We start from the raw sequence: 12,760 nt of genomic DNA, 5'->3' as shown, positions 1-12,760 counted from the left end.
GCTGGATGGCATCACTGACTCGATGGACGTGAGTCTGAGAGAACTCTGGGAGTTGGTGATGGACAGGGAGGCCTGGTGTGCTGTGATTCATTCTGTCGCAAAGAATCGAACACGACTGAGCGACCGAACTGAACTGAATGATGAAATAGGCTTTCCAGGTGACTCACTTGTAAGGAATCCTCCTGTCAATGTAGGAGACACAAGTTCAATCTCTGGGTCGGGAAGATCCCCTAGAGAAGGAAATGGCACCCCACTCCAGTATTCTTGCCTGCAAAATCCCATGGACAAAGAAGCCTGCCGTATTGTCCAGGAGGTTGCAAAGAGTCAGACATGACTAAGCGACTGAGTACACACCCAGCCACACCTCTCACCCTCTACTCACAGTGGTGAAATGATTCCTGCAGTGGTAAAATGGCAAAATGTTTCAAGATGTTGGAAAATAAAATCACTGACCTCCCATATTGCATCTTAGATTTTTTAAAGGGTGTGGTGAACTTATGAAAGTTGTATAGTAAGATGAGTTTTTGAAAAATCTGCAAGAAAGAATACAAGTCATGAAATAACAATCCTTACAAATAGAACTGCTTAAAACAGGAACTCGAGACTAACATTGACTCCAGGGAACTCTGATGGTATCCCGGGGTTAATTACATTTCTGATAATCTGTCTGGAGGAAATCACCAGAAAGGCAAAGGTGAACATCTGAAGGTACTTATTACTGTGGGTTTGTGTTTTTTTTGCTTTTGTTTTATTTCTTAAATAGGAAAAGTCATAAATGTGTATGAGTAAAAGGCTGATTTGGAGCAATATATCAATCATATATGATGATTTAAAGTTATATTCTCAGAAACTCTGTAATAATAGAATACATTATGATAGAATATTAGAGTGGAATACAGAGATGTGTGTACAATGTGAGGTCAACTATGTACAGTATATACATAGAACAATATCGGTAGGAAATACATACAATGTTTTTTCCTGGATGATGTATGATGGGTGGTACTTAATTATCTACATGGTTCTCTATCTTCTAAAATCTGTAACTGGCATATATTCTTTTATAAACAAAAACAAATCTTTTTGTGATGTTGAAGCAAATTATTTTTTATAACAGTCTTATTGGGATGTTATGTACCTACCATACAATTCACTCACTTAGTTTCCCATTCAGTGGGTTTTAGTATCACCAAAACCACTGCTCAGCCATCACCACAATCAACTTTAAAACATTTTCATCACCCCCCAAAGAAATTCTATGCCCATTAGCATTCACTCTTTCTCTCCATCCTGCCGGTTCTAGGCAACCACTTAATCTAGTTTCTGTCTCAAGGGGTTTGCCTATTCTAGACATTTCATTTAAATCGAATCCGACCATATGCAGCTCTTTGTGACTGGCTTCTTTCACTTAGCATCATGTTTTCAAGGTAAAGCTAATTACTCTTGTGCTTTAATTTACTCATCTTGTTTACGTATTGCTAACCTTTGTTTACCATAGGGTGTAACGTCTTTTTCCCCCCTTTACTTCTAGAACTGGTTCCTTCAATTATGAACAACTTGTTAAATCCAGATGCCATCTTCTCGAACAATGAGATGAGCCTGTCAGACATTGAAATCTATGGCTTTGACTATGACTACACCTTGGTGTTTTATTCAAAACACCTTCACACACTGATATTTAATGCTGCTCGGGACCTTCTCATCAACGAGCACCGGGTAAGAGCACAGGGACTTCCAGTCTCCCCCGCGCCCCCCCCCCGCCGCCCCCCGTGGGGATTTGAGCTTGACCTGATCTCAGGCCTGGCACAGTAGAATTGTTGCTGAATGTATGAGTAGATGTGGTTCCATTCCAAATGACTGTCTGGAAAATAGTTTTTTTTTTTAAATGCTTTTTTGAGTTATGATTGACATGTAAAAAGCTATATATATTTACATATATATACATATACATATGTATATACACACACACATATATAAAGCTCATTGAGTTTTGGGATAAGTGTATAAACCACCATCAAGGTCATAAGTGTCCGTCACTTACCTAAGTTTCCTCCTGCTCCCTTCATTGTTATTGTTGGGTGTACGCATGTGTGTGTGGTGCAGTGCTTAGCTAGGATCCACGCATTTAGCAGATTTCAAGTACAGAATACAATATTGTTAGCTATAGGTACTATGCTGTACAACAGATCTCCAGAACTTATTTATCTTGCCTAACTGAAACTTTGTACCTGGAAGGTAATTGTATGTTTAACAAGATCTTTAGATGTCTCTGATAGAAGACTGTGCCAGGTTACTCATTAGTGGAGATTCAGCCATGGTCATTTGCACTATGCTCTCTCACAGAGCAAGTGACACAGGTCCTCCCAAAGTCTGATGAAGGGGCAGCCTGTTGATTTCTGGTTAGAAGGAATCCTTCAAACCATGGGCAGTGTGTTTCCCTCATCACTGAACTGAATTGCATTCTTAGATAAGGAATATGTGAATATCTTCTGATGCTTAGTATTGCTGAGAGCTTATAAAAAAGAAGGAAGAAAGAAACACTCTAAACTGAACGTGGTTTTCTCCAGTCTAGTTGGAGTACATTTCAGGAAGCAGGATGAGAAGCATCTTCAGAGGTTGTCTGGACCGGGGCCCTTTGAAAACCCCCCACAGCATTCCAAGAGAGGTGACTGGAGGGCATCACTCCCAGAGGTGTTCTGAACATGGGGAGAGTCTTCCACTGATACCTTCTTTTTCCTTCATTTATCCCTTCACTCATTCCTTCATCCTTTACTCAGTGCCTCTTCTGTGCTGAGCTGTCATGAAGCAGGCAGAGTGAAGGTGAGTAGGACACAGGGGCTGCCCTTGGAGAACCAGCAGTCTAGTGGAGGTGTCTGTCCTGTGGGCAGGTAAATTACGAAGTCTCCACCTGGTGGAGCCCTACAGACATCTGAACAGAGAGCTAGACCTGTGTGGAGGATGGTTTGAGCAGTTTTCTCTGCCCAAGGGAATTTCTCTGCAGGAATTCCTCCTGCCTGAGGAAATAGCCGAGAAGGTGATATTTCAGTGGAGTCTGGAAGGAGTTTATCCACAGAGGTGGGCTGGAGGTGAGCAAGGGTGGACATGAGTAGCCTAGAAACCTAAATTGTGAATATGGATGTTTTCTACTTGGCTATTTGAGTCACGGGCTGGGTGTTATAATGGACCGTTATGCCCTCCAGGTCTTCTCTTTTCCCAGTTGGATTATTCTTGGTTTTCCCAGCCATTCCCCCTTGGCCTCTTTTCTTTTTCATCATTTTGTGTGTGCTCTGGTTTATCTCCCTCAAGTATGAGGCTCCGAACTGAAGCTGTTCCTGCAGGTGGGGTCTGACTAGTGTGGAACAGGGGGTGATCATCGGCTTCCTGGTTCTGGATAGCAGACCTTCAGTAATGTTGTTAAAGGGTCCATAAGGTTTGGGTCCTTGCCATTTGATGCAGTGTATTTCCTGATTCCCCTCAGCTTTTGTCTGTCATCTGTCCTTATTCACAATGCAGAAATGGTGCTTGCCCAAAGTAACATTCCCTTAGCCACCAGGCTCTCTTTAGTTATGGCCACTTGATCAGAGGTAAACTCATCTAGCTATTCTCCACCCAGCTGCATGTCTCCGTTTGTTCAAAAGACTCCCTTCTCTTCGGTCTAACCTAAGGACCTTTCCCTTGACTTTGAGGATGGCAGCAGAGTAAGAGTGAGGTGGTCCTGCCCTTGCTCTCCTGTCTGCCAGCTGGCCCCACCATCTCCCCAACACCCTGCTGGAAAGTGAGCTGAAGGGGTCTTGCACTGCAGCTGGTGTTTGAATTCTAGGTCATCTGCAGTGTTTGCTGTGACATTACTTATAAAACATATTAAATAAAATATCATTACTGTGATATTACTTATAAAACGAAAGTCATTATGCTAACAGCACCCCGTCTGTTCGTTGTCTACTTGGTGCCAAAAGCACAGGCTCTGGAGCCTGACTTCTGGATTTTTAATCCTGGCTTTTACTACTTATCCTTTATGTAATCTTAAGTAACTTAATGCTTCTGGACCTCAGTATTGTCCTCTGTGAAATGGGCACAGCAGTAGTACTTTCCTCACAATGTTATTGTCATAATTAAAGGAGTTGATTTATGTGAAGTGCCTGGCACATAGAAAACACTCATTAAAGTAGCTATTACTACTGTTATTAGCTGTTACTACTATTATTGCTAATCTGCATGACAGCCCTGCAGATAGTGTCTCTGTTTTACAGTTGAGCAAACTGAGACTTACAGAGTTCAGCTAGTAGTTCAAAGCCACAAGACAAGAAAGAAGGCAGACCCAGAATTTGAACTTACAAAAAAAATTCATTTATTTGTTTATTTTTTATTTCTTGGCCAAACCACATGGCCTGTAGAATCTTAGTGCCCTAACCGGGGATCAAATCTGTGCCCCCTGCATTAGAAGGGCGGAGTCTTAACCACTGGGCCACCAGGGAAGTCCTCGAATTTGAACTTCAATCTATTTGCAAGGCACAGATGCTGTCTTCTGTTCCCATTGGCCCTTGTGGGATTAGTAACACCTTTTCTTTCTATCCTATGGGTTTATTGTTCAGATGAAAATAAAATATTCATGAAGATTAAAAATTTATGAAATTTGAGAACAAAGAGAGATGAAATAAGGGAAAGAAAGGTATACTCATTCTGATTCGAAAAGCTTCTTGATTTAAGATAGTTGAAATTTCATTCCCATTATGTCTCTTGCTTTAATAAAAGAAGTATGTCCTAACACTAATTATATCAGACATATTAATAGAGGCAATTATGCTTATGCAAATTTTTCTCTGGATCTGAAAATGATTCTTCCACGATGCTGTTGGAAGCACTGAATTTGGTTCCATTTTTTTTTTTTTTTCTGCCAAAGACTAAAAGTACTTGAGAAGATGAGAGACATCTGCTTTTGAGATGCACAGTAACAGAGCAGCAAGTTTGCAATTTAGCATCTTCCCTAAAAGCAGATGTAAATGTTCCAGCCTCTTCATAATTACCCATTCTCTCGTCTTTTGTTAAAAGAGAGTGGGTGGTTTTTTTTAAAGATTGACTTATCTTTTCGGCTGTGGTGGTCTTCATTGCTGCATTCAGGCTCTCTCTCCCTGCAGTGAGGGGGTTGGGGGGTAGGGGGGGCTACTCTTTGTTGTGACGCAGGCTTCCCATTGCAGTGACTTCTCTTGTTGTGGAGCACAGACTCTAGGGTGTAGGCTTCAGTAATTGTGGCTCCCAGGTCTAGTGGCTCCAGGGCACATGGGATCTTCCTGAACCAGGGATGACTCTCAGTCTCCCTTCGGGTGCTGCACTGTATGAGAGGAAGTCAGTCTCTGCAGCTGTGAGCTCTCCTTTCACTCGTTCAGAAGATATTCAATGGAAATGTGTCCTGCCTCCATCCACTTCTCACCTCCTGCGCTGCCTCCACCCTGGTGCACGCCACCATCACCTCCCACCCGATGGTGCAGTAGCCTTAGACTAGGCTCCTTGCTTTCATTCATGCCCCTTAGTCTGTTCTCCATTCAGCAGCAAGAGTGAACCTTTAAACACTAGTCATCTCACTTTTGGACTCAGAATCTCCCCGAGCCTTCCCATCACGCTTGGAGTGACACTGAAGGCCTCCAATGCTCCTGGACCCCTGGCTTCCTCACCTGCCTTGCTTCCTCCCACCCGCCCTCGCTGCGCTCCAACCGCAGCAGCCACCTGGCTACTCCTTGAACCGCCACACATGCTCCTACCTTTGGGCCTCTGCGCTTTCCAGTTCCTCTGGTGGAATGTCCTGCCTGGCTCCCAGTAATCTGAAGCCTCACTCTTTAGTTTTTTCCCCCCCCAGATTTCCAAACCCTTTTAGTGCATTTTTTCTGCAGTACTTACCACCATGAAGCACTGTACAAGTGTTGATTTGTTTTGCCTGCCCACCATAGGATGGAAACTTCTTAGGGGCAGAGATGGTGTCAGTTTTCTTTTCTTTTTTTTAATGTTGTTGTTTTAATTTTTTTGGCCATGCTGCACAGCATACAGGATCTTAGTTCCCTGACCAGGGACCAACCCATGCCCCCTGCAGCAGAAGTTCAGAGTCTTAACCACTGGACTGCAAGGGAAGTCCTGATGGTATCAGTTTTGTTCACTACTGCGTTCCCAGGCCTTGGCACAAAGTACGTGCTGAGTAAACACTTGACATACTCGTTGAATTTCACCTGTTAAGAGAGTATCATGATGCAGGTAGTTTTGTCTCGGCTTCATGTTCTGTGTGGATTTTGGAAAACTTTGTTTCTATATGCTTTTGCTCTCCTCTAATTAGACTCATAATTTAGGTTACTTTAAACATCAAACTGAGGCCTCTGAAAAGCAGATACATCATATTTATAGGCACTGGGGCCTCAGGAGCTCACAGGCAGTGCTGTAATGTGGAGGTTCGCAGCTCTGTCCAGAGCTCCATGATTGATTATCCAGGAAGGGGTCCATGTGGACAGGCTACAGAATTTTAGAAATTATGCACAGGGAATTCCTGGGTTTCTCTGCAGCATTTTAGTATTAACTTTACTTAAAGCTGTAAAGATCAGTTCTGTAGCATTTTAAGGGGAAACTTTGATCTTTGCCTGCACACACTAGCCTGTCCAGATTGGACTCAGATAAGAACAAATCTAGGAACTGAAGGAAACCCATACAAAGCCCAAATCAGAAGTCTTAATAAAACCCCAAGTAAAGGTCTTTTATTGTTTATAGTTCTTCTGCTGTCAGGGACACCAGTCATTTTCATGCCACATTGGGTGAGTTATGCTTTTCTGGCTGGTGGGCACTTTCTAGGCTATATGAGTCCAGACAATCTAGCCGTAGGTCATTGGAGAGACATGTCACTTCCTGGCTGATGGGGGCGTCTTTGACTTCCTCGACTAGATGTGACTGTTAACGGTGTTCCCAACCAGAGTTTCCATGTATGTGTGTCTGCGTGTGAAGTGTATTAGTAAAAATGAAGGACCATACACTGTGTGCAGGATTCTTGGAAACGCCCAGGAGTGGAAATAGCATTGAGTGATTTCTTGGCACACATGAAGGGTGTTAGATAAATGAGCCCAAATGTGACATTTGACTCAGCGCTTCATGCCGCTTGGCTGGAATTACTCATTGCGTGTGGGTCAGCCTGGTGATTCCAGGAGGTGTTCTCGCACACGCGTGACCTTGGCTGTGCACGAGGAGATGGCAGTGCAGAGGGGCTGCCGTGCTGGTTGATGGTTGTCTAGGCCTTTACGTAAGCAGATTCCATCATGATTGGCAGATTGTGGGGACACAGCCTCCCTGGACTCAGGAGGGGATATTCTGGCTGGTAGGTCCATGCTGTGAGTGCAGAGGCAGTCGGGAGACCCTGACCCCCATGCCTCTGCACATCCCTGCTGTGTGGCCTGGGCAGGTTGTCTCATCCGAAGCCTCTGAGGTCCCTTCTGTCAAATGGGCATGGTGGGGCCTGCTGCCAGTGGGGTCACTGGTATTCTACTTCTGAGATCTGGGGAGAGAGGAAAGTAGTGGATAAAGAAGGGGCTGGGATTTTTGTGTAGTAGGAGGGACAGGTTTATGACTAGGAAATAGCAGGGGAGCCAGGCCACGTGTTCTGAACCAGCATTGGAGCCATAACAGGCTACCATGTGCTGAGAGAGGGTGTCTCTGGCCCCAGGGGGAGGAAGGCTGTACTGATGGCTAAGGGATTCCTGTAGCTGAGGTGAGAATAGGTAAGGCTGTGGAGGTTGGGGGGCTGAGGCCTTCCCTGTGTGTGGGCAGATAAAGAGGAGGGTGCTCTGTGGCCTGGAGGCGCTTGGCCTGAAGCAGGAGGCAAGCTGCGGTCCGTCCCTTCTGACCACAGCTTCCTACCCAGGTGCACCAGTGCCTCAGCCTCCTAACAAAGGCCAAGTGTGGATGCTATCTTGACCTTGACCTTAGTACATCGTTAGCTAAAACCAGTTCCTCTCTTCCTTCTTAGTATCCTGTGGAAATCAGGAAGTATGAGTATGACCCAAACTTTGCAATTCGTGGACTGCATTATGACGTGCAGCGGGTAGGTATAATTCTCATGTTTTTCTACAGTTTAGCACGTTCGGGAATAAAATGTATTCTTGGTGCTTTTCTTTGCTGCATGCATAAATAGATTTGAAATTATATTCTCTGGGGCTGCAGAACTAAATTATCCAAAACACTTTTGGATGAAGTCTTTTCCAGGAGACTATATATTGGAAGAGAATGAATGCATTTAGCCACTGGGCAATACTACTTATGTCCAAATACTACTTATGTCAATTTCAATGTTTTGAGGAGGAGCTGGTTGTCATTTTTATTTTTTTTATTTTTTTGCAGACTGGTCATTTCCTTAATGGGCTTCACAGTGTTTTATTTAGCAAGCAAACCTTTCAAAAACATGCAGTGTGTTTCTTTGTGTATGACGACTTAACGTTGATAGGATTCACAATGACACCTGGAACTTTCATTAAATATGCAATTTGTGGTGCGTTAATTTACCTGTGCATGTGCTTGTGTTTTTGAAGGCGGTCTTGATGAAGATTGATGCTTTTCATTATATCCAGCTGGGAACTGTCTACAGGTAAGAGTAAGAGGGGGGAAATTTAATCCCCTCCCCCACAAGTAACCAAAGTGCTTTGGCTTTCAAGACTCCCTGACTGTTTAGTGTTGGGGGCCTGCAGTGTGTGTATCTGTAAAGCATTCATTCATTTGCCCGCTCCATCCGTCATTCAGGAACATTGATCGGGCCACTACCATGTTAGATGCTAATGGTTTGGCTTGTGAGGGTGTCCTCAAGGTGCTTGGAGTGTAGGTGGGAATCCACACAAGAAAACCAGTGAGTGCAGTCCACAGTGACCCAGGCTATGATGGCTGTGTGCTCAGGCCATTAGGGGCCACTTTGGAGGACTCTGGGGAGGGTGAGCTCTCCAGAGGTGATGGTGGCCCCCTGAGTGAGAGTCCTGCAGAGGAGGTGGGGAAGGATGGTGGGGGCAGGTCGTTCCCACCATGATAGTTGAGTAGTTTGGACATTGTCTCTTTTCTTCTTGTTTATTAGAATTAGTAGAAGTACTGAGCTCAGTGAGAGATCTTTGTAACTTTGAAATAAAGGCTTTTGCCTTTTCTAATTCTCAAATTTGGGGATGCTGTTGAGGATTGTGGTTTTTGTGTGTGTGTACAGATAGGTATGTGAAAGTGAAAGTGTTAGTCACTCAGTCGTATCCGGCTGTTTGTGACCCCATGGACTGTAGCCCACCAGGCTCCTCTGTCCATGGGATTCTCCAGGCAAGAATCCTGGAGTGAGTAGCCTTTCCCTTCTCCAGGGGATCATCCCAACCCAGGGATCAAAGCCAGGATTCCCACAGTGAAGGCAGGTTCTTTACCATATGTATAAATATTTGGTATTTTCTTTCTGTTCCGAAATGATGTGCTCATACTTCTGCTTCCTAATTATGAACTCTGGACGTTGTCCCTGCTGTGAGGACTGAGGACTTGGCCCTCGCACACATGCAGCCGCATCTCCAGCTTCCTTTCCCTAGCCTCATTAAGATCCCTGTCTGCTTGCTTTGCCGTCTTGTTTGCATTATGATTCCACAGGTCGTGTTCATTCTTAAGCAAGTACTGCATTGTTTTCTTTCTTGGGCAGCATTTGGTTTTACTAATAACTTCAGTTTTTATTTGCTTAGTTTCCTATGTAGCTATCTAGTTTTTTCCCTAAATGTTCCTTCACAGATATCAAGCAGGCATTTATTTCCCCACAACTCAAATGCTTTACATAATTTCTCAGTTAATTTTTTTTTTTTTTTTTGACTACTGCCTCCTATTCTGATCTGCTCTGATTGCTCATCCAGGGACTTCAATTTGCTACTTTCTCTGTTTCCTGGCTCTCATCTCTTCCTCTTTCTAACTTTACTCCCTCATTTTGCTGGAGCACATCCTGCAGTAGCTTCCTGGTGCCTCGTAAGGCTGAGTCTTTCTGGGGATCTGTGATGGTTCATCAGTTCCTCTCTTTGGGCTCCCATTGCAGGCTCTGTTCTCAATGATGTTAAGTCAGGGGCCTCCTTTCACCAACTGTTTTCCCAAAACATGTTGAAATGTCTTATGTGCTGATGTCTTTGCTCTCATTTCCTTTGACCTTTTGAGCAGTTTATTCTTTTACTGTCATTTTAATGGTGTTTCAAGAGGGAGAACAGGTGGTGGTGATGATGCGAATAATTATAGTAGTAGCAATAATAAATAGCAACTCAACAATATTGAGTTTTGCAGTGCAACAGATACGGCCGTAAGGGTTTTGAGTTAACTCATTTGATCCTCAAAATAATCTTATAAGGTAGGTACTGCTGCTATTGGTCCCAAAGATGTTCATTAGTAACTTGCCCAAGGCCACACGGAAGTAGAATTCAGACCCAGACAGTCTGGCTCCTGACTGTGCTCTTGGCCCATGTGCAGCATTTCTGAATGTCTGAGAGTTAACTGGCAGTCTTCAGCAGATCTTTCGAATCTGTCTGCCATCCTTCCTTGGACTCAGACACTTACCCCTTCTCTCCTGGGCTCCTGTGGTTTTTTGCAGCACAGCCCACAGACTGGACGTTTTGCTAGACTGATTTACCTAAAGCATTGCCTTAAACAACCCCCTTCTCCCTTCTGAATCCTGGATGGCTCCCCATTGTCTAAGAAATAGAGCCCAGGTCTCTTAAATATTCCATCAACCTTCTCTAAACCCTTAGCTTTCTCCTCTTCCATACACAGCTCCTTCACTTCGTTGATTGGTTAAAAGTCTTGGTTTCAAGTGGCTGAGACACAACTCAAGCTGGCTTAAACAAAAACTCAGTTTGGACTCACTAATGGTGTAGTGCAGGGACAGATCTGGTTGCAGGTGTAGCTGGCTCCAGAGGCCCAAATGGTTGTTGTCAGTGCTCTTTCTGTCTCTTGACACTCCTCCTTTCTGGGTTTACTCACAGCAGGCCCTTCTGCGTGGTGAGCCCTGGCAGTATCAGGCTTCCACCCTCAGCTCTAGGTTAAGCGGAGAAAGGGAGTTATTCTTTCTAACAGTTTCAGCCAGTCTCAGAGGGAGTGGATGCCAGATTTGTGCAAATAGCAGATAAATACCTTTCCTCTGAGTTCTTCTTTTTACTGCTCCACATCTGTGCAGGCTGGCATTCTTCCAGGATGAGGTTTTCCTTCCTCTCTGCTTCTTGAAATCTCACTCACCCTTCTGCATGGCTGACAGGTGGCAAGGCCTCTCCTCACCCTCTCAGCTTGACATGGTCTTTCTCTCCTCTCTTCTGGGCCACACCATCCTGTGGCCTCAGTGCTGAGAAGGGGTGTGGCAGCCAAGGGAGCAGGGCTGCGTGTGTGGCTCTGGAGTCACACTTCCTGAGTGTGAACCCTAGCCCCACTGCTCACCTGTGTGAGCCCATTCTTGACCACCTGTTTCAAAGCCTTGGTTTATTGCTCTCTAAAATGGGCATGGTTCCAACACCCACCTCAGGGCGGCTGGTTGTTTGGACTAGAGCAGGCTTGGAACATCGTGTGTGCTAAGGTGCTTCAGTGATGTCCGACCCTTTGCAACCCTGTGCACTGTAGCCTACCAGACTCCTCTGTCCATGGGATTCTCCAGGCAAGGATACTGGAGTGGGTTGCTATTTCCTCCTCCAGGGGGTCTTCCCTACCCAGGAATCGAGCCTGGGTCTCTTACAGCTCCTGCATTGGCAGGCGAGTTCTTTACCACTAGTGGCACCTGGGAAAATGTCCCTTTCCTCCTCTCGCCCCTCTGAAGGGATAATGAGTGAGCAAAATGAGAGGAAGAGTGCTCACACCTCAGCCTCGCTCCCCTCTGAGCCCCATGCCCTTGCATCCCCCTCCATTGGGTGGCTTTCAGGTTGCATGTGGGCTGTGCAGGTGAGCACTGCTGGGCTGAGACAGAGACTGACTTCCCGCCACAGGCCTGTTTAGCACCCACATTTTAAGTTCTCTTTAGGAATCTGGTGAAAAGCTAGGGTTGTTCCCACCGCAGCCATAGCGCGGAACTTAGATGGCGCTTCCGAAGCAATGGGTGCCGTTCTCTTTATAGCAACTCATTTAAATCTCAGCAGCACCAGGAAGTGGGTACTGGTTTTGCTGCTCATTTAAAAAATGACACTAAGACCCAAAGAGGTTAAATCACTTGTTCCTTGTCCAGGTGGTCCCTCAGCAGCTGAGGGAGCTGGGGTTTGAACCCAGGGCAGCCTCGTTCAGATCTGCGCTCCTACCCTTTACTTCTCATGAACACACAGGGTGTAAAGTAGTTTCCATTGTGACTTCAGCTCTGGTTTAGGCCACATTCAGGTGCAGTTGGCTGCCGTCTGAGCCCGGCTCCAGCAGGTCTATATGTTGTGGGTACTGCCTGCAGCAGAATTCAGCTGACTGTGGCCCACCGAGTTCAGTGCATCTTTTGAGCTGATACTTGGTTATGTGGACCTTAAAGATGTGGCTTGTGTGGCCACATGCCTGGAAATGTGTCCTGGAGGTGGCAGTGGCTGCTGAAGGACTGGAAGTGTGGTCCTAGTGTGGGGAAAGAAAGGGAATTCACCCAGCGGAGTTCCTTTTCACTGTGTTGAGTTTCTTTCTAGGTGTTAGATCCTTCAAGGTATGTACTGCTTACTGCTGCTGCTTTAGCCAGAGTGGTTTTCCAGGCTCACTGTCTAGAAGAAGCTGGTGTAGTCCCAGTGTCTTATCTGATTTCTGGAGCAAAGATGGG

At 45.3% G+C, this 12,760-nt stretch overlaps 1 protein-coding gene across 1 annotated transcript in view; it reads left to right on the top strand.

Annotated features, from left to right (window-relative positions):
• NT5DC3 (5'-nucleotidase domain containing 3) overlaps positions 1-12,760 on the top strand; it is a 63,409-nt gene that overhangs the window by 24,411 nt on the left and 26,238 nt on the right. Inside the window, exons 2-4 of the mRNA XM_018048183.1 lie at positions 1,532-1,716; positions 7,991-8,065; positions 8,550-8,605. Of these exons, the coding sequence (XP_017903672.1) occupies positions 1,532-1,716; positions 7,991-8,065; positions 8,550-8,605 (316 nt within the window). The remainder of the gene's footprint in view (positions 1-1,531; positions 1,717-7,990; positions 8,066-8,549; positions 8,606-12,760) is intronic.

This window comes from Capra hircus, chromosome 5 (genome assembly GCF_001704415.2).
Source record: "Capra hircus breed San Clemente chromosome 5, ASM170441v1, whole genome shotgun sequence".
Taxonomy (NCBI): domain Eukaryota; kingdom Metazoa; phylum Chordata; class Mammalia; order Artiodactyla; family Bovidae; genus Capra; species Capra hircus.
This window is presented reverse-complemented; position numbering and strand designations above follow the sequence as displayed.